Source organism: Asterias amurensis, chromosome 17, assembly GCF_032118995.1.
Source record: "Asterias amurensis chromosome 17, ASM3211899v1".
NCBI lineage: Eukaryota > Metazoa > Echinodermata > Asteroidea > Forcipulatida > Asteriidae > Asterias > Asterias amurensis.
This window is the reverse complement of record NC_092664.1, coordinates 2,173,388-2,194,930: the sequence shown is the minus strand read 5'-3', so window position 1 is coordinate 2,194,930 and position 21,543 is coordinate 2,173,388. Positions and strand designations below refer to the sequence as shown.

Sequence of the window (21,543 nt, the reverse complement as noted above, 5' to 3'; positions counted from 1 at the left end):
TCAACCTTTTTATGCGGAACGTTTATTATTTTTTTCTAATCATGTGACTCATGACATCACACGAGTACAAAATAATTTATCAGATGAAACGGGCATAAGTGTACTCGGATCATTTCATCTTTGCGCAGATAGTTTCATCGCAGAGAAACAAAGGGCAATTTTTTAACAGTAGGTGGCAGCATTCATCTCCATTGTTTACGCACACAAAATGTATGTATTTCTGAGCATGCGCACCCTACCAAGAACAATGGATTTATCTGGTAAGCCTGCTGCCAACTACATAAACCTTTTCGCAAATACCCATTGCGCGAGCGCTAACTGTTGAATGGGGTGCGTGCTGGTCTAGCTAGTGATCAAATTTGATTGCTAGCATAGACCAGCACGCACCTCATTCCACGGCTATTGTGCACATACCGCGTGTTTGCGATTAAAAGGTTTATGTAGTGTCCCAAATGTCCTCGATGGTATCAAATAGCTGGTAGAGCTTGATTGTACCTTAAAGGGAAGGTACACCTTTGGTAATTGTCAAAGTCCAGTCTTCTCACTTCGTGTATCCCAACATAAGCATAAAATAACAAACCTGTGAAAACTCGAGCTCAATTGGTCATCGGAGTTGCGAGAAAATGATGACAGAAAAAAACACCCTTGTTGGATGAATTTGTGTGCTTTCAGATAGGAATAAAAAACTTCTAGCTAGAAGTCTTTTATTATTTTAGTGAGAAGTTGCCTCTTTCTCAAAATCTATGCTACTTCAGAGGGAGCCGTTTCTAACAATGTTTTATACCACCAATAGCTCTCCAATGTTCGTTACAAAGTCAGTTTTGAAGTTAATATTTGTTATGAGTAATTACCAAACGTGTACGTACCTTCCCTTAATATTCCATTAACATCAAGTTCATGTACTCACGTTATGACTGGTGTAGATGCAGTTCAGGAATAAATGAAGTCTATGTAGGCCATGGCTCTTTGTTGCCCCTGGTCTTGGCCTTGCTGCCCCTTTCAAAGCTTCCCACAGACGTGATGATTTTCTGATGAAAGTTCCTTTGCAAAATGAAAATGGTCTTGTTCTCTCAAAGATGAAATACCAGCCAGGCCTGTGGACAATTATGTTTATGATAAATTTCTTTGTAAAGTTTGAAATTATCCAAACATTGAAAGTACAACCAAGAAGTTCTATCTGAAATGAAATACTTTTAATTTCATGCACAACAGCTACATGTAGTGCCTATGATAATGTTTAATAGATGTTAAATTTGCATTGGGGATAAAGAATATTAATTTTTGGTTTTTTACCCATACACCGATGTGTGTTAGCACTGTATACTCAGTACTTTCCCGAGTCCTGTGAAAAAAATATCACAGGCCTGTACTCGGGTGGGATTCGAACCCATGACCATTGCAATTCTAGAGCAGTGTCTTACCAACTAGACTACCGAGGTTGCCCGGTAGCTAGAGGCAGTTCGAATCCTATGTACATAGGATTCGAACTGCCTCTAGCTTTAGGATTCGAACTGTCTCTAGCTACCGGGCAACCTCGGTAGTCTAGTTGGTAAGACACTGCTCTAGAATTACAAGGGTCATGGGTTGGAATCCATGGGGCACCAAGGCTATAAGACCAAGGCATAGCAGCGATCAAGGGCGTGTACATTAGCTCTTTTCAGAGCAAATTGTACCCACATTTCTACTGTGTACAGTACTACATAGTATATCTTCAAAAATATTCAAATTGTGACAGAAAATGTCAGGCTTGTCATACAAGACCAGTGTTGTATATTGCCTGCCAGGAATGCCTCGGAATGTACACATTTTTGGGGGGTGCAAGGGTACATGATGCCAGTCTGGATAGATAGTCACTCCAAGCCTATGCTTCGCTTTTGAAGGGGCAGGGCATCAAGGCATTTTCTTTTTGGTAAAGGGCACCCTATGAGAAAATTGTAAATTTCTACTGGAGCTTTTTAAGGGCACCAAGGCAATGACCTGGGGGGCATGGAGGCAATTCAGTGTCTCTGTGAAGTATCAGTCCTGGTCACTCTCTATTTTAACAATGTGACATCTAATAGATGTTAAATTTGCATCGGGGATAAAGAATATTAATTTTGGTTTTTACCCATACACCGATGTGTGTTAGCACTGTATACTCAGTACTTTCCCGAGTCCTGTGAAAAAATATCACAGGCAAGTTACTCGTGTGGGATTCAAACCCATAAGTACATGACCCTTGCACTTCTAGAGCAGTGTCTTACCAACTAGACTACCGAGATTGCCCGGTAGCTAGAGGCAGTTTGAATCCTAATGTGACATCCTTTGTCAATGGGTGTTGTTTAATATGGCTGGATGTGGGTTTGACTGTTAGTGATATCATTATCAGGAAGTATAGTCATTTGAACCTGAGATCATTTCTATGTTTAAGTTTCCTTCCTGTATGGTTTTAGGTGTTAATAAAAAGAAGGTTTCAGGTTTTGTATCCAGTCATCTTTCAGTTGTGTACAGTGTACACATGTTCTAGTACATGTAGTTTCCTTCTGTACCCTTTTTTGTGGTTTTAAAGGGAAGGTACACGTTTGGTAACTGTCAAAGACCAGTCTTCTCACTTGGGGTATCCCATCATAACCATAAAATAACAAGCCTGTGAAAATTTTGGCTCAATTGGTCTTCGAAGTTGAATCTCTGTATTTTAAACTCAATTCAGCTTGTAGCTGCAATGTTTGAATGTGTTTTAATAAACCAATAATACAAAATAAAAAATTATGAAAGAAAAAACACCATTGTTGGACAAATTGGTGTGCTTTGCATATTTTACCTCTCTCTCGAAAACTATGTTACTTCAGAGAGAGTCGTTTCCCACAATGTTTTATACTATCAACAGCTCTCCAATGCTCGTTACCAAGTCAGTTTTTAAACTAATATTTGTTTTGAGTAATTACCAAACATGTACCTTCCCTTTAACTGCTGTGTACAATGGTGTGGCCAGGGATCATACCCAAGTTTTTATGTCATTTATTTGTGGCGTACACATATACATGTATTACCAAACCCTACCTTTAACAGGCACACATACATGTACATGCACTTGCCACATGTATGTATCGGCATTTGTTTGTCTACGTGCCCAGGTACAATACCTAAGCAAGCTCCTTTAAGAGTGGTCTCCAAGGATTGAACATCAGAGATCCTCGCCACTCCAACATGTCCAATGCCTGAAGGCTTCCTAATGCATTCAGCGTCTAACAACCATCATGACCATGTCCCAAAACGATATCAGACACAGCGCATTAAAGACAGTGGACACCTTTCGGTAATTGTCATAGACCAGTACAAACCTGTGAAAATTTGGGCTCAATTGGCCATTGATGACTGCAAGAAAATAACGAAGATAAAAACACCCTTGTTGCACAAATTTATGTGCTTTTAGATGCCTAAAAATATTTAAAAGACTTCGGGCCTGAATTCTTTTAATATTTGCATACGAAGAAAATACCTCTTTCTCAGAAACTTTGTTACTTCAGAGGTAGAGCCGTTTCTCACAATGTTTTATACTATCAACATCTATTACATGTATATCGTTGCTGTACCTGCTGCTAAAACATAGGATTCTAATTGCCGGGCAACCTCGGTAGTCTGGTTGGTAAGACACTGCTCTAGAATTGCAAGTGTCGTGGGTTGGAATGCCACCCGAGTAACATGCCTGTGGCATTTTTTCACAGGACTCGGGAAAGTACTGAGTATACAGTGCTAACACATATCGGTGTATGGGTAAAAACCAAAAGTAGTATTCTTTATCCCCGACGCAATTTAACATCTATTAGCTCTTCATTGCTTGTTTTCCAAGTCGGTTTTTATGCTAACAATTATTTGGAGTAATTAACAATAGTGTCCAATGCCTTTAAAATGTTAAACACACACAGACTGCAATTTGGTTGTTGTTTTGGTGGGGCACGAATATCGTCAGCCGTATTTGTGAGAAATATGTAGAGCTTAAAGTTAATCAAGATTATTGAATCAGTTCGCCGTCGATAAGTGCACGTACTCAATTTGGTTTTCCGCATTAATGTGTACAAATGAATTATGCTGGGAAGGGTAGACTGCTGGCGGCTACATGTACATGCTGATTACATCACGTTCATTATGAAATATGGGTTGTTCACTCAGTGCTGAGTAAATTTGATTTAGGAAATGTACACTTACATGTACAGCCTTCTACCATTCGTTAATGTTTTCAGGAAGGGACGGGCATGTCAAAATGTATAAACAAGAATATTTTGAGACGCATTTGGAAAGGTGATCAATTTTAGTCTACAAACTCTGTAGTATCAATCTTGTGTGACAGTTTAAAGGCAGTGGACACTATTGGTAATTGTCAAAGACCCGTCGTCTCACCTGGTGTATCTCAACATATGCATAAAATAACAAACCTGTGAATGTGAGCTCAATTGATCGCCGAAGTTGCGAGATATATGAATGAAACAAAACACACCCTTGTCACACGAAGTTGTGTGCTTTTCAGACGCTTGATTTCGAGACCTCAAATTCTAAATCTGAGGTCTCGAAATCAAATTCGTGGAAAATTACTTCTTTCTCGAACACTATGTCACTTCAGAGGGAGCTGTTCTCACAATGTTTTATACCATCAACCTCTCCCCATTACTCGTCACCAAGAAAGGTTTTATGCTAATGATTATTTTGAGTAATTACCAATAGTGGCCACTGCCTTTAAAGGGAAAGTAGTTTTTGGAATCGTTCGATTGGTTTAATCCAATATAAATAAAGATAAAAAATAAAAAACTAACCTGTAAACATTTCATTTCAAAAGGTCGTGTGTTTTTGAGATAGTAAGAGGGCAAAATAGCTCTGGAAAGACTTTTGACTTTGGGATGTACCAAGGCAACACAAATCAGCAAGATATTGTTGGGGGGTGCCTGTCCGAAGCCATTCAACCGCAAACTGCCGTGTAGCCAGGGATCACACCCAGGTAACATACAACCTGGCCTACCCGTTGTTTAAGTATAGGGTTCAAACTGCCTCTAGCTATCATGGCTACCGGGCAATCTCAGTCCGGATTTCATAGAAATTGGGTAAGTACCGCGGATACAGTGCTAAGACACATCGGTGTATATGGGTAAAACTAAAATGAATAGTCTTTATCCCTGATGCAAACTTAACATCTATTAAAGATATATTTTGTTTTATGAGAAAGAAGAAATATGAAATTATTTTTGAAATACAGAATTTTGAAAAAGTCTTCAGAAAGCTGGGCACATTATGTTGAAGGCAGTGGACACAATTACTAAAAATAATTGTCAGCATAAAACCTCACTTGGTAACGAGTAATGGGGAGAGGTTGATATAGTATAAAACATTGTGAGAAACGGCTCCCTCTGAAGTGACGTTGTTTTTGAGAAAGAAGCAGTTTTCCACGAATTTGATTTTGAGACCTCAAGTTTAGAATTTGAGGTTTGGAAATCAAGCATCTAAACGCACACAACTTCGTGTGAACAGGGCGTTTTTACTTTCATTATTATCTCGCAACTTTGACGACAAGCTGAGCTCAAATTTTCACAGGATTGCTATTTTTATGCATATGTTGAGATACACCAACTGTGAAGACTAAGTCTTTGACATCTACCAATAGTGTCCAAAATCTTTAAAAGAAAAGTTCAAAACACAAGAGCATGGGCTTAAAGAGTTATATTTAAACATGTCAATCCCTAAATGCTAAACACATCAAGGCCTAGACAGGAAACAATGTGATTTTCCAGAAGTTACTGCACACTGTACTGTATTTTTGTATCGTATAGACTTGACTCAAGTCCCAATCCCGTGCCATCCCCAGGAAACTACTGTTTTGTGATGCTCTGCATTCCAAAACCTGTTCCGCATGTGGGACAGGGAATTGACGATGTCGCAGTCGCCTGGTATGTAAATGTATTCACTTATGAAATATGTGACATTGTTACGTGATACGTTTTGACCAATCAAACCCACCCAAAAAGAAGACTAGATCAATTGTCACTTGTGGGTTAAGTACTCAGTTGATGACTGAAATACATTTTTTAATAACCATTTAATTATAAAAAAGAAAGCACTAAATGTTCATTTGAATTTAAGTAATACGTTGTAACATACATTGGGGTCGGTTTTGTTTGTAAAATTTGAATTTTGGGAAGTGCAATCAAAAGGACTTATGACACCGACACCCCCTTGCCTGCTAATGAGTTTACCCGCCCCACGTGCGTGCCGCGTATAGACGTGTGCCTTACAACGTCTTCTACTGTGATGTCACAGACTATAATGAATATTTTACCGGCAGGGCAACGCTTCCACGCTCCCATTGGTTTTGTACATCTCCCCATTTGGGGAGATTTTCCAATAACAACGTGCAGAGTAAGAAACGACATCGTCAAGTCCCATTCTCTGGACCACATTTTGACGGCGAGCGCGCACTGTACTGTTTGCTACGGGTTGTTTCATAGTAATTTGAGGTAATAGCTTAGGGACCTCTCACACGAGAATGGGACTTGAATCAAGTCTAGGTAACGTAGGACTTGATGAAGGATAAATTGATCAAGTCCAGAGTGTGTATGCCCCTATAATTCGATTTGCAGTAATTCACTGTGTACCTGAACTCCCTCTGGTCAAAATGGAGTGTTCCACCTCAAACAAGATGGAGATCCCTAGAGACTGGACATCAAACGGGGCTAGTTCAAGTTACTCACAGCATGGAGGTAGGAAGTAATTCCTACCTCCATGCTACAGTCACAGTGATCTGGGCCCAATTTCATTGAGCTGCTTGAAAAGCGGAAAAATAGTACTTAAACATTTCTGCTTAGCAAAAATGAGCAGGGAGCTGGTCCCAAAACTGTGCACATAACAGGATACTTTAGCTGGTAATCCTTTTACAGTAAGCAAAATTGTTTGATGCTAAATGTTTGTGTATGAGCAAAGGATGGGTAGGCATGGTGGCATTGGTATCTTCCACTAGGAGCCTGGCTGCAACTTTTTACAATGCAATTATGGTTTTAAGTGCCATGCTTAAGTCAAGGGCACAAGTGACATGACTGGGATTTGAACCCACACTCTGCTGCTGATAACACAAGTGCTCGGGTCTGATGAACTAGACTTCTCGGCCAAGACACGCCAAATGAGTCTTAGGTGCACGTATCTTACATAATTATGTACAGATACTGGGCCCACACTCTCAGCGCAGGGGAGTCTAGTTTATTTCGTTCGAAACTGTAGGACGTCTATCAAAATCATTGCTATACCAACTGCTAACACATAGGATTTAAACTGCCTCTATCCACCATGCCAGCTCGGTGGTCTAGTGGTAAGACATCTGCTCTATAATGCAAGCATTGTGGGTTCGAATCTCAACCGAGTGATTTGCCTTTGTGTATTTTTTCACAGAATTCGGGAAAGTAATGTTGTACAATACAAGGGTAAAACATGTAGAATACTCAGGGCAGTATTTGAATTATGAGACCCATTTACTTGTATGTAGCAACTTATACTGGTTTACAGTAAACTTTACTAGGTACGTTCATGTATACGTACATACTGTGGTACATTCAGCAGCCACTGCAAGAACGACTGGTAATAAATTTTTGCTCTTAGCACTAAAAGTAATTGGGTTTTTTACTAGCATTGCACAACACACAGGAGTACGAGTGACGAAGCGCCATGAAATTGTGCCCAGGTCATTAGACCACATCCCAATTAGAGATCCATCATGACGTCTATCATCAACCAGATCCTAAAGGTAGAAACATCATCAACCAGACCCTAAAGGTAGAGACAGTTTGTCCTGAAGCTGTCAGCTTAGTCTGAGTCAATTATTAACTCGCTATAGCTTTACATAGCTCCGTGGCTTTAGTTAGTACCCTCATACACATGTCATAAACAGCTATGGCTTTAAAGGCACTGAACATGGTTGGTTATTACTAAAAATAATTGCTAGCATAAAAACTTACTTGGTAACAAGCAATGGAGAGCTTCAGTGCTTCTCAGCAATTAGGGCCTAAGTTTTTATTGTCATATTACACTGCCTTTAATTTCTCCGTACAGAAATTTACAATACAAAATGTGTGTGTAGTCAGGCCGTAGATTATGCAATTTGTAATTTGCTAAGCAGTGCAATGTGGAGGTAAAAGGCACTTGACACTATGTGGTAATTACTCAAAATACTTATTACCATAAAACCTTACTTGGTAACGAGCAACAAAGATTTTAACGTTCTAACATTTTGATAAATGGCTCCCTCTCAAGAAACATAGTCATACATGTAGTTTTTGAAAAAGATGTTATTTCTCACTCAAATAAAGACTGGGGTTTGTAGCCTTTTTTAGGCACCTGAAAGTCTCACAATTTTGTGCAACAAGGGTGTTTTCTTTCATTATTCATGTTGTACAAAAAGGAACCCAGACCCTTTAAAGGCAAAGAGCATACAGTTGGTTTTAGGGACCCTATTAACTCTGTGATGGATATTCACTAAACAGTTGCATCAGTCACTGTGGTTAATAATTAATAGTAGATGCGCCTGTTGGGAAATAATTAGTCTGCAGTGAAGAGACTTGGGCGATCAGTGTGTGTAATGTATAGTCATGATAGTAGGCCGAGTGTTTTCAATCTAAACTAAATTTGTCACTTCAGCAGACTTGGCTGGCAAGGCGTTGATGTTTGTCTTGAGCATTGCCAGCTGCATTCAATATGAGTTTAACATGCCTGATACTTCATGGAGGCAACAAAGGCGATTGCCTCCATGCCCCCTGGTCATTGCCTTGGTGCCCATCAAATGCTCTAGTAGAACGTTACAATTTCCTATTAGGGTGTGCCCTAAAAAAATTATTTCTACAAGGTAATGCTATTCAGGAAAGATAAGACCATTTATTACGAAAGTAAATTGTAACAGCGAACTCTTGCCTCAGAACTCACGAATAGAACCCGTTACAAATCTGTGAAATGATTTTTTACATAATGTACTCAGGGGCAATTTTCATAGAGCTGCTTAAAGACAGTGGACACTATTCGTAATTGTCAAAGACCAGTCTTCTCACTTGGTAATGGTGTATCTCAAACTATGCATAAAACAACAAACCTGTGAAAATTTTGAGTTTGACTGGTCGTCGAAGTTGCGAGATAACAATGAAAGAAAAAAATACCCTTGTCACACGAAATTGTGTGCGTTTAGATGGTTGATTTCGAGACCTCAAGTTGTAAATCTGAGGTCTCTAAATCAAATCCGTAGAAAATTACTTCTTCCCCGAAAAATACGTTACTTCAGAGGAGCCGTTGCTCACAATGTTTTATACTATCAACCTCTCCCCATTACTCGTTACCAAGTCAGGTTTTATGCTAATAAATATTTTGAGTTATAACCAATAGTGTCCACTGCCATTGATATCGCTGTACAGAAATTTAAACAATTTACATGTGGGCACCAGGCAGATCTAAATGCACATTGTAGTTTTGCTATTGAGCAGCAATGTGGACAGGCTGAGTACAGTGATAGCTCCTAAGCCACTTGAAGGCTGTGTTAATCATTTTCGCCCGTGGCAATGAGTTGAGGGAATACTCGGTAACTACTACCCATCACCTGCCAATGATGATTATCATTACTCAATGATTACCATGTACTGTAGATACAGTCCGCTTGACACGTGGGAGTGTAGGGGCGTAGTATAGCCTGGCTTTTGTCAGATTTGTATGATAAATATGTCAATGTACATTCACTAAGTACAATGCTTAAACCGTGAAGGTGTGTAAATAATTCTTTAATAAATTCAGTTATTGTTGAAATTTTGTTTAGAGTTTTGTACACACCTTTATGGTTTTAGAAAGGTCAAGGAAGGAATTGTGGTTTACAGGGAAGGTATACGTTTGGTAATCAATCTTGCAAATTAATGCCAAGAAAAACCTATGGTTAGAAGCCTACAACAGCTTTCAATAATATAAACCATTTTGAGAAGCAATTCACTTAAAGGTAATGTAGTTACTTACATCTCAAAACAGATGTAAGTTTGTTTGCCTCAAAATTTGAATCATTTAAATGCTTCTCAGATTGTAAAACAATCAAATGGTTCCAAAACTTTGCCTTTAAAAGATTGAATGTACTTTTTGTAACACAAAACACAATGTCCACAGATTTACAATAAACTAACACAGTTTAAAGATAATGATAGTAGAAAACTACTAGAAAGCTTCCCTTTAAATATTACTTGCTGAGGTGCTGTAGTTTTTGAGAAATGAGTAAAACAATGTCACAAAAGCACTTTTTACTAGACAAAAATTATTTTTCTTGACTTGTCTTGGTACTCATTTCTCAAAAACTACAGCACCTCAGTAAGCTTTCTACCATCATTATCTTCAAATCATATAAGTTTAAATGTAAAACTGTGGACATTTGTTTTGTGTTCTACAAAAAGTACCTAGACCCTTTAAGACAAATTTAAAAGTACTTTGGGCATGAAATGTTTGTGTCTGTTCATCGATTTACATGTATAATGTTACAACTTGTATATCACGTGAGGCACGTATACAACTTGGTTAAAGCTTCATAATGCAGACGTACAAACGTAATCTGTAACATCCGGAAATGTGTTGAGAACATATTATCTCATTTTATTTCATGTACATGTACATGCAGTCATGCTAAACAATTTAATATTGAAGACAGATGCAATCTGTGAACCGTACGTATTTGCATAACAGGTTTTATTACAATCAAAACTCCATTAAAGGGAGAAATCATTTTTGATAAATCGCCGGGGAAAAAAAGCTGTTAATCTGTAATTGAAATACACAATCTGAGAGATGTTACTCTCCGTACCGCTTCTTTGATTCAAATTTTGGGGGTGAAAACTGACCAATTTTTCCATAACCAGTGCACATGTACATGAATTTTTTTAAATGCTTTAAATACTATCGAAAGCTACTGTCAAGTAATCTTTTATTTGCCATTAATTTTAAGAGTGCTAACTAAATGAACACCTTCCCTTTAAAGGTGGGTCATGCATGGAGATGTTTTTTTGGCAACAATGCTGGTATTTCGATGGGCTTGTCAACAATTTGTGGGGGAAAAAACATTGGTGTTTTTTGTTGAATTTAAAGATTTACAAGACGTGCTATGTGACATTGAATTCAAAGGTTTTGTGATTTCATTTGTATTTAAAGAGTGGACACTTGGTAATTGTCAAAGACCAGTCTTCTCACTTGGTGTACATGTATCTCAACATATGCATAAAATAACAAACCTGTGAAAACTTGAGCTCGATTAGATAACTATTAAAGAAAAAAAACACCCTTGTCACACAAAGTTGTGTGCTTTCAGATGCTTGATTTCGAGACCTCAAGTTCTACACTTGAGGTCTCAAAATCAACTTCGTGGACAATACATGTAACCTCTTTTTCGAAAACTATGTTACTTCGGAGGGAGGGAGCCGTTTCTTACAATATTTTATACCATCAAAGGAACACGTTGCCTTTGATCGGTCGAGTTGGTCTTTGAAAGGCGTTTTGTGACCGTTTGTTATAAAATGCATGTGGTTAGAAAGATGATGTAAAAGTAGAATACAATGATCTACACAAATATGCCTCGAAATTGCGTGTTTTTCTTTTTACCTCGTCCAAAAACACGGTCGGCCATTTATGACAGTCAAATTTTGACTCCCATAAATGGCCGACCGTGATAGTTCGCGACGTAAAAAGAAAACTGTGCAATTTTGAGTGATACTTGTGTGGATCATTATATTCTACTTTTAAAACATCTTTCTAACCATATACATTTCATAACAAACGGTTTCAAACGCTTTTTATAGACCAACTCGTCCGATCCAAGGCAGCATGTTTCTTCAACCTCTCCCCATTACTCGTTACCAAATTAGGTTTTATGCTAATAATTATTTTGAGTAATTACCAATAGTGTCCACTGCCTTTAAGTATAGTTTAACAATAAATGGCTTGTACATTGAATTGTATAAGCCATGTTTCTACATGGAGACCAGCTGCATAATGACAACTGTGCCCTCTCTTCGACAAGCATGTTTGGAGTATGGATTTATATATTTGGAAGCTTAGAACAGGGTTTGGTGAACAGCACTTTCAGTAGAAAACCCACTCTGCCCAAGTAAATACCAATTGGTCCCAAGAGTCCCATCATAGCGCTACTCAATATAAGCCTTCCTTCCTCTTGCGTATCATTGTAATAGGTTCAGACACAAATTCCTGTATGGTCAAGCCACGGACCCCTCGCAGCGTATCATAACCTCCTAGCAGGGTAGTGCCAAGATCCTGCTGTGATTCTTTATCATTTCAGGATGGAATTCCACACAGCTTTCGCATACTGGACTACATTTACTGACTTGTCTTATCATAGAGAAAGGATATAGCTCTATGATCTTGTACTTCCTCTCCCACATTATTCCGTTATGGATATTTCTATGGTTCAATGTACACACTACATTTGTACACCATCTGAGTCCGTTTTAGTTACAAAGAAATAGACACTTATAGAAGAGTTTGCGGTAACACCATGTAATAACAATCTCTAAATGAGTTGGGGTGGTTCTGAAAAGAACCGTTGGGTTAACTCGACGTTTCGATCAGTATGCTCTGATCGTCTTCTGGAGATTCTGACGAATAGGTACTATATAAGTTATCACACAAGCACGAGTGGAATACGGAACCCAGGTCAAAATTCCAGTTGAACCTAGTTAACTGGGGTCAACTGGTTCAACTGGATAGTGACCAAACTCGTCCATTTTCCATATTAACCAACTGGTTTGGACTAGGTTTAACTGTGTTCAACTGAATTTAAGTTATAAACCAGTTGGTGTCTGTCCATTTTCCATACTAAACCAACTGGTTTTTACTGTGTTTAACTAGTTTATCAACTGAATTTTAACTAGTTCCAGTTAAACCCAGTTTACCTAGGTTCAACTGGAATTTTGACCTGGGAAAAGTATAGCGCTTCTGCGTCCCATATCCGACGAGCCCGAAGGCCGAGTTGGATATGGGACGCAGACGCGCTATATTTTCCGTATTTCCACGAGCACGCGTGTGATAACGTATTTATCTTCAAGCAAACTTGGCGCGTGACATGGAACACACAATACGCATGGTGGTGATATTAGCCGTGCAATATAGGTTTTTATCACCACTCCATTCTGCGAATCTGATTGGAGGATTAGCGCGTACTTGAAGATAAAATGCACTATGATTGGTTCTGATGTAGAAAGTGCAATATTAGTATAGCAAAAGTGAAGCTGGAGGTATATATGTACATACATAGCCTTGCATTATAAACATACATGTGTACTTGAAATATGCACTTGAACTCTGATGTGTTTCTGTTTATGAGAAATGAACGTACAGTACCTACACAATCTCTCCCTAAACAAGCTCAAGAAAACATGTAGGAACACAAAAATACAAAGGATTCCTATTTGAGTACAGTAAGTTTAGAGGACAGCATTTTAATAGGTTAAAGTATAGGACTAGTGCCCCCAGTGGGATTCAAACCAGGGTCCCAGAGGTGGAAGGCAAGGCAAGACAACACTATACCATGTACATGTACACCAACCTGACTGGCAATAGCAACATTCTCAGCAACACTGAGCTGTAGCCTCGACTATCGATACGACCCACACGTTGTGGCCGCTTGCGCGCATGTCACACGCGGCGACTGTGCCATTTTGGTGGGCAATACATGTAGGTTTACGTGTAAACTCTGCGTCGCCTAAAATGCGCACTTCACTGAATAACGCACAGTGACATTGAACACCAAAATGCCGCATCCAACATTATTCTGAAGATGACGTCAAGTGAATTGGGTCATAAGAAGGTTTCAGTTCAGTGAAAATAACCTTCTTTGATGGTAGATGAATTCAATCTTTGTTTATCTTTCTTTTCTCTGATAGGCACTGCTCAGGAAGTAAATTCTAGGGATCACAAGGATTGGTTTTCTCTATTCTTGACGGACAAGAAGACAAGAACGACACCATGCCGACCCCTAAGGCATTACCCCTACATAAGGTCATCATGGTGGGCAGTGGAGGAGTGGGCAAGTCTGCTCTGACACTACAGTTCATGTATGATGAGGTAAAGCAACACACGTTTGATATTAGGATTCAAAAACATCTACTCAGTAGAATATATTGCAAGACAAGTTCTCAAAAGAACAACTAGTAATAATAATAATAGTGGCTTCTTATAAAGTGCTCATATCCGTCACACCATCAAGGTACTTCAACATTCAGTATTTTCCTGCAAGGTACATGTATGTGGGACTGTTTGAGTTATGAGACCTACTCCTTTTACATAGCACCATGTAATGGTTTAACGAGGTGCTGTAGACAATATGCTGCCAATCCAGCCAGGAACACCGGGGCTAACCTCCTTCTCTTTACGATAAGTACACTGGGTTCTCTTACGTGAGTTACACAACACACGGGACCAATGGCTTTACATCCCATTCGAAGGACGAAGCATCATGGTTAAGTGTCTCGCTTAAAGACACAAGAGGCATGACTGGTGGATTCGAACCCACAGTATGCTGATCAGAAACACCAGAGTTTGAATTTGGTGCTCTTAACCGCTAGGCCATGACACGCCACAAGTAAATATACATGTGGTGTTACCACAAACCAAATAATACATCTAGGATGTGAAACTTTGCACAACTGTGCACGGTGGGAGTATAATCAGGTGAAGTTTGCGGTAGGACCATGTGTTAATCTCTTTTGAGTCATGTTAGTTCTCACAATGTTTTATACTCTCAACAGCTCAGTACCTTTAAATATGTGTGTAGTTTACCCTCATTAATGATTTTCTTTTGTCTCGTAGTTTGTGGAAGACTATGAGCCGACTAAAGCAGACAGTTATCGCAAGAAGATAACACTCGATGGTGAAGAGGTACAAATAGACATCCTTGATACAGCAGGACAAGAAGATTATGCAGCCATACGAGACAACTACTTCAGGTCAGGCGAGGGCTTCCTATGCGTGTTTAGCATCACAGAGCAAGAATCGTTTGCTACCACGTCAGAATTCAGGTGAGGACGAAAGTTTCCCCAAAATGTGTTTTACCCAAATCCAGAATATGTCCACAATAAACCATACACACTTCATACAGTGTGCGTTCGATTAGCTTACCTGGGTCAACCCTGGTCTGCCCCTGTATGTTCGAATAGCTTTGACATCATTCCAGGGGCTCACCTGGGTCAGCCCCAAGTGCCCTGCTTGTGGAGTGGGTAGATTGGGGGCTGGCCCCAGTTGCATGACGTCACCACGAGAGGGTGAGTGATTGCTTGATTAGCTCTTGTCGCGGGGCTCGCCTGAGTGAGCACTGCGGGGTCGACACAGGGAAGCTAATCGAATGCACCTATAGCAGCACACATTTCAAGGGCATCGAGGCAATGACCGGGGGCATGGAGGCAATCGCCTTTGGTTGCCTCCGTGAAGTATCAGACCCGTCACATGCTAGAATTTCACTAAATATATTTTCTTATGTGCAAATGATATCACCAGGGAGCAGATTTTGAGAGTGAAGTGCGATAAAACAGAAGACATGATTCCGTTCCTACTCGTTGGAAACAAAGCAGATTTAGACGACAAGCGGCAAGTGAGTCAAGAGGAGGCACAGAACCGAGCTGCAGGATGGAAAGTTCCCTACGTAGAGACGTCCGCTAAGACAAGAGAAAACGTCGACAAGGTTTGCTCATAATTTGATAGATTCGGTCAAAATAGAAGATGAGTAAATAGATTAAAACAAGGAAAAACGTCAACAAGGTTCGCTCAAAATTTGATTCGGTCAAAATAGAAGATGAGTAAATAGGATAAGGTGTTGCAAACTGCTTACCTAACCGTCCAAAATGACGTTTGGTATAACATGAAAAAACAGTTAATGGCCTGACGTTTCAAACCTAGCAGAATCTTTCTCTAAGGTGAAATGACAAAACAACTCACATGAACAGGTATACTGGTTTAATGGAAGCAGTATCAGTCAATATCAAAGTCTTATATAGCGCACGTATCTACCAAACAAGGTACTCAAGGCGCTGAGTATATACAAACTTTCAGAAAGATAGGTTATTGCAGTGATGGATTCTGAGACCCAATTATTTAGCACCTTATAAGGGTTTACAAGGTGAAAAGAGATGAACTGAAAGGGAGACAGAAAGCACACAGAAAAGCAAGGGATGAACAAAGAAAAAGGAGGCAAGAGGGAGGTTTAGGGAAGATGACCAGAAGAAAATACAAGACCAGAATCAAAATGAGAAGAGACCGGAGTCGAAATGAAAACACAGTTTCATCATCTAAACTGTTTCATTTGAACAAACAGTAAGAGAAGATGTATCTCTTTTTTTCTATGGGTGACACTCAGCAGGATTGAAAGATATTTTTGAGACTCAAAACTCGTCGCTTTAGAAGTTATGGAAAGGTTTGCGATAACACCATGTAATGACTATCTCTAATGAGTTGAGGGTGGTTCTGAAAAGAACCGTTGGTCTCAACTCGTTGTTTCGATCAGTATGCTCTGATTGTCTTCTGGAGAGAGTATTAGATGTTGGCGTTAAGTGGTTGGTTTGGCATAGTGATGTCTTCCTCACTCTCTTCCTCTAGGACTCTGGTTCAAATCTCATTTGGAGCACTACATTGATTAAGTTTTAGTCCCCACCTGACTGTGTGGGTTTTCCCTGGAATAATTCTCTGGGGTTTTCCTCCCACATGTAAAACTGAAACTTCCTTCCTTGTCTTCTCTCCATTTGGATTTGTGCCTAGTTCAATGAGAGTCCTTAGTTTCAACACCAGAATAAATGATATGAAATGTTGAATTGAAAACAAATCAAGACCACCAGACTTGTCCTGTCTTGAGTTTACTGGCCCGACACTGAAACCACTGACCTTTAGGCCTGTGGTCTAGTGTAAAATTCGAGCCCTGTAAACATACATGTATTAGGCCAAGACATCTTGCTTTGAAAGATCTTGAGCTATAGAACATGCACTTTGTATCACAACATCTCTGCATTTTCTTCTTCTTTCACAGTCGTTCTATGACCTCATGCGGAAAATCCGCGAGCAGAAGGCGAAAGAAAACCAGAAACAGAACGGCAAGAGCAAGAGCAAAGACACACCGGGGCGGCATAAACGGAAGTGTGTCATCCTGTGAGGCTGTGTGATTGTTGTGCGTCCATACTGAATGTTTTCTAACCAAGTGGATGTTAATCTCATGTATATTATACAAACAATGAAAAAAAGTAGAGGGGTTTGGGAATCAATGGGTACATCGAGGTACTTTTAGGTGCTTTGGGTTTGGGAGTCATTAAGGGAAAGGGTACAGCAAGGCGCTTTTAGGTGATTTTGATTGAAATACAAGTATCTTATGAGAGTCTGAAAGGGGTACATCAAGGCGCTTTTGGTTGAACTAGAAGTATCTATGAAAGTCTGAAATGGGTACATCAAGGCACTTTAGGTGCTTTTGATTGAATTAGAAGTATCTATAAATGTCCGAAATGGGTGCAGCAAGGCGCTTTTAGTTGAACTAGAAGAATCTATACAAGTCTGAAATGGGTACATCAAGGCGCTTTTAGGTGCTTTTGGTTGAATTAGAAGTATCTTCTCCTAGAACTATGAAACATACCTACATAAGATTTTCAAAATTCTTCCTACTTCGACAGTCGTCTATAATTTTTCCAAAAGATTTCAATCATTGAAAAAAAAAGAGACACCACTAAAAACTATATCATATTCTTTTCAATATTTCATATTTTTCTCATGGTTATTGGTTCACATCCATGCAGATACCTAAGGATGTTCCTCCCTCATTATTTCACAGCGCCTTAAATCTTGATGCATGTGTAAAAAAAAACTGACCCATATTTGAAGCATTTTTGAAGTTTAGAAACTCTTAACCACCGCCTATATTAGAATACTTTTAGTTTCATTGAATAAATATTCATTTATAGGAACAAATTTACACTTACAGTTTGATTTTAGTCACTTTTTAAGGACATTTATTTCTGTAACTTATTCTCTTTTAAAACTGACAAAATGATAAATTAACACTGACTTTGACCAAACCATTATACTGTTTAATCCCTTAAATGTGAACGTTATCCTCTATGTTGCCATATCTGCTAGACAAACTAATTTTTCTGATTTTATGACAATTTTTTGGTTGTAATGATATCTAAACAGAACGGTTACTTGTTTTTCTTATGAAATTGTAGGCATTAAACTAAAGAAGTCTACAACTCAGAGCCGGACTGTAACTGTAATTACAAGGGGGGGGGGGCTTGAAGGAAGGAACCCTGAATGAGACTAGGTTATAATTCGTTGCCATTTCTGGTCGCCCTGCATTTTGGTCGAAGCTGTTTACAAATCCCTCAAGGAATCTAAAAGTAATGTTTCATAATCCACTTTAAAGATAATTCTTAAATGGGTGTTCCCCATTTAATTTTTTTCTTCGAAAACTTCTGTCTTTTTTGTCAAGTTTGGGCAGTTGTTTGTTTGTTTGCTTGTATGGTTTTTTTTTTCATAGATGAAATTTTGTGTTGTTTGTGAAAATGTTCTTTTGTGATAAAATTGTTCACATATTTGTTCATATCAAAACATCAAAACATCATTGTAACTCCTTGGTACACTAATTATGAAACATACTTGGACTTTTTCTACACACTGTAATATTATTGATGTTTCTTTTTTTTTCTGATGAAAATGTGGTTTAACCTGGCTGGAAATTGAAACGTGATTTTGAAAGTTGTGGTTTTACGTTTCTGACAAAGCCGTGATTTGGATCTTTGTGCAAATGTTGTATTTTGATTGAGTTAATATCTTGCATGCTAAGGTTATATTCTAATTAGTGGCTACGGCTATGGCTACGGCTGTTGCTAGGTGTGTTGCTATGGACGCGCTATACTTCCAACGCATGATGACATGGAAATCTAGCCAGAGCCATTACTAAAGCCGCCAATTCGGATAGACCTTACTTTAAATGAATAGCAAAATTCCACATGTTCTTGCATGGCATAATTACTGTTGCACTCGGCACCAAAGTATGGCGTAAAAAAACTTTAAAAAACAAGTGCATGAAATGCAGCTGGGGTGTTGTACAGGTTTAAGTTTGTAAATTGTTTGTTCGGCTGAGAAGAATTATGAATTTGAATTGGTTAATTAAAAAAAATTATTTAATTGAAATTAGTGGAGGAAAAAAAATTAAAATGAATTTTAGTCAGTTGGATGAGGTGTAGACTGGTATCTTGATTTGTATATTATGTTGTAAGCGGGAATTTCTTGAAAGTATGCTCAAATAATGGCATAAACCTGGTAAGCACACAATTTTGCCAAGTACAGAAAAAGACCTGCTGAGCAGGAATACGTTACCAGCCAAAATGCTGTATTGTTTAAATTGTTGTGACTGGTACCCTGCCAATATTTTGTTTTTTTGCGGAGAAAGATTTTCTGCTATCAAACTGAACCTGTGTCTATATTGGTTGTTTTATGGTTGGTTGGTTAAAAGAAACCAGTTTGTACTTTTTGGGTTTCAGTAGCTGAAAAGGCACCTTTTTGTTTCCATAATTTGAGTCTTTTACAAAACCACAGTCGATTGTCATAAAGCTGAGACATTTCTGGCATGGTGTTCTGGTTTATGATTTTGTTTGTGCCCTCAGAAAAAAATGGTACAAGATTAACAGAGTTTTAATTAAAGGCAAAGTAAACCTTTGGTTTATGGAAACATTCAATTGTGTTTATCTTATTTAAATGAAGTTTTTGACACGATAAACTAACCTGTTCTTTAAGGTCATACATTTTTGGAGTGATTACCTAAGGAACCTCCCTTTGAATAGCTTGGACAGTCAGTGAAAGTCTATGCTCATCATATGCATAGAGGCCCAGGGATGGATTTCACAAAGGTAGTCCTAACTTAGGACTAGTCCTAGGCAATACTAAGAGATAGGCCCAGTCCTAAGTTAGGATGAGTTACTGGTCCTAACTTAGGACTGGTCCTGTCTTTTAGCATTGCCTAGGACTAGTCCTAAGTTAGGACTACCTTTGTGAAATCCACCCCTGCTCCCAATAAAGTTGTCCTACTTTTTATTTTAAAAGTCAGTAACATTGAACTTTTTATAAGCTTTGGTGTTTTAGCTGGTAAGCAGTTTTGGTTGTGTGCTTAGCAGCATAAGGAATGGCTCCTGTATGATGACCAAGTGTGGCACTGACTTGGGCTGTTAATTAATTGTGTGCAAATTGCTAACAGCTTTAAAATGCTGGCAAGCTCTGAACGACTCTGTTGCTTTGAAAAGGGAGCCCAATTTCAGAATGTTGGTTTGCACAAATAATTTACCACAAACAAATTGCTGAGCACATTTAAATCTTGCTAAGCTGATATAGGTTACCAGCCGAATTTCATGCAGTTAAACATTGTCAGACTGGTTTCCTGCTTGCATTTGGCTTTATAGCATTCTATTCTGATTAATAGCTTGCAACTGGGTCTTGTGCTTTTGCTACAAATTGAAAACCAAAATGGCCGATATTTTATGGGAAAATTATCCTTTTTTCAAGTCTTCCGCCTTAACTAGACAAAAAGCCTATTTAATCTCATATCATAAGAACAAAATTACGTCATTTAAAAAGTTAAAATGAGTATTGAATAGTAAAACTTAAATTTGTAATCAATCGACCAATCATGGCTAGACTGTTTTACTCTTCCTCCAATTACAACTTGCCTTATAAACTAGAAATTTGTTACTGTTTCCCTGATTGGTCCATACAATTGCAGAATCTGATGGGCTTCCCTGACTAGGAAAACATTATTTAAAACAAACATTTGAAAGTTTTTTTTCTTGTAATTGTAACTTAGTTACATGTGGTTTAAGTTTGTATCATTTTGATTGTGAATGATGATTGTATATTCTTTATTTGTATATTTTTTCCTTTCTCCCCCCCCCCCCCCACTATTGTAAGGTAATAGTAATGAAGCTAAAGTGGCATTATTATTTTTTGAGACAAAAACCTAATCAAGATTTATGAGTTACTTGCTAATGTATTGCATGTGTTGCACGACCTATTCTACTGAATTGTACATGTATTGTTGCTGTATGCATAAGTTAGGCAGCCATTTTGTTTTATTTTTGTTTAGATGGCTTTAGTGGAGCTTCGTTTAAAACTGGTCTGGATTTCCGTGTTCTGTGTGGATTGAGTGCTGGCAAGCGCGCACATGCTTAAACAAATGTGCGCACTTGACTTGATGAACTTTTTTAAGCCGACAGTTATTTTACTTTATTGGTGTCATGTCCAGTAAACTTTAGGAATCCTTGGAACATTTGGGGAAATATAGGGGTGACAAACTGCCAAAAGGTAGTTTTTATCAGAAAATGTCATTTGATGATATGAAGCTATTTACAAAAGAGTCAAACATCATTTTGTAAATTATCCATTCCACAAAGAGAATGTCGAACTAGCTAATTTCATTTTCTATAAGCACTTTAGAAAACAAAACTAGTTTGGCGCCCAAGACGGAACAGATTGGTACACTTCTCCATGTATTGCTTG

The 21,543-nt window shown here is 38.6% G+C and overlaps 2 protein-coding genes across 6 annotated transcripts in view; one reads left to right on the top strand and one right to left on the bottom strand.

Annotated features, from left to right (window-relative positions):
* Positions 1 to 19,579, top strand: part of LOC139949741 (ras-related protein Ral-A-like) — a 32,467-nt gene extending 12,888 nt beyond the window's left edge. The window contains exons 2-7 of one of the 5 annotated variants that reach the window (XR_011787569.1): positions 13,911 to 14,091; positions 14,836 to 15,044; positions 15,520 to 15,703; positions 17,039 to 17,346; positions 17,402 to 17,518; positions 17,573 to 19,579. Coding sequence is in view for 2 of the 5 variants with exons in the window: in XM_071948266.1 (XP_071804367.1) it covers positions 13,993 to 14,091; positions 14,836 to 15,044; positions 15,520 to 15,703; positions 17,039 to 17,161 (615 nt within the window). In the remaining 3 variants the exon portion in view is untranslated. Of the gene's footprint in view, positions 1 to 13,910; positions 14,092 to 14,835; positions 15,045 to 15,519; positions 15,704 to 17,038 lie in introns of all 5 variants that reach the window. The other 4 variants (XR_011787567.1, XR_011787568.1, XM_071948266.1 and 1 more) reach the window with 4 other exon arrangements.
* The window catches only part of LOC139949740 (uncharacterized), a 57,897-nt gene that overhangs the window by 28,968 nt on the left and 7,386 nt on the right, over positions 1 to 21,543 (bottom strand). The window contains exon 2 of the mRNA XM_071948264.1: positions 908 to 1,094. The gene's annotated coding sequence lies outside the window, so the exon portion shown is untranslated. The remainder of the gene's footprint in view (positions 1 to 907; positions 1,095 to 21,543) is intronic.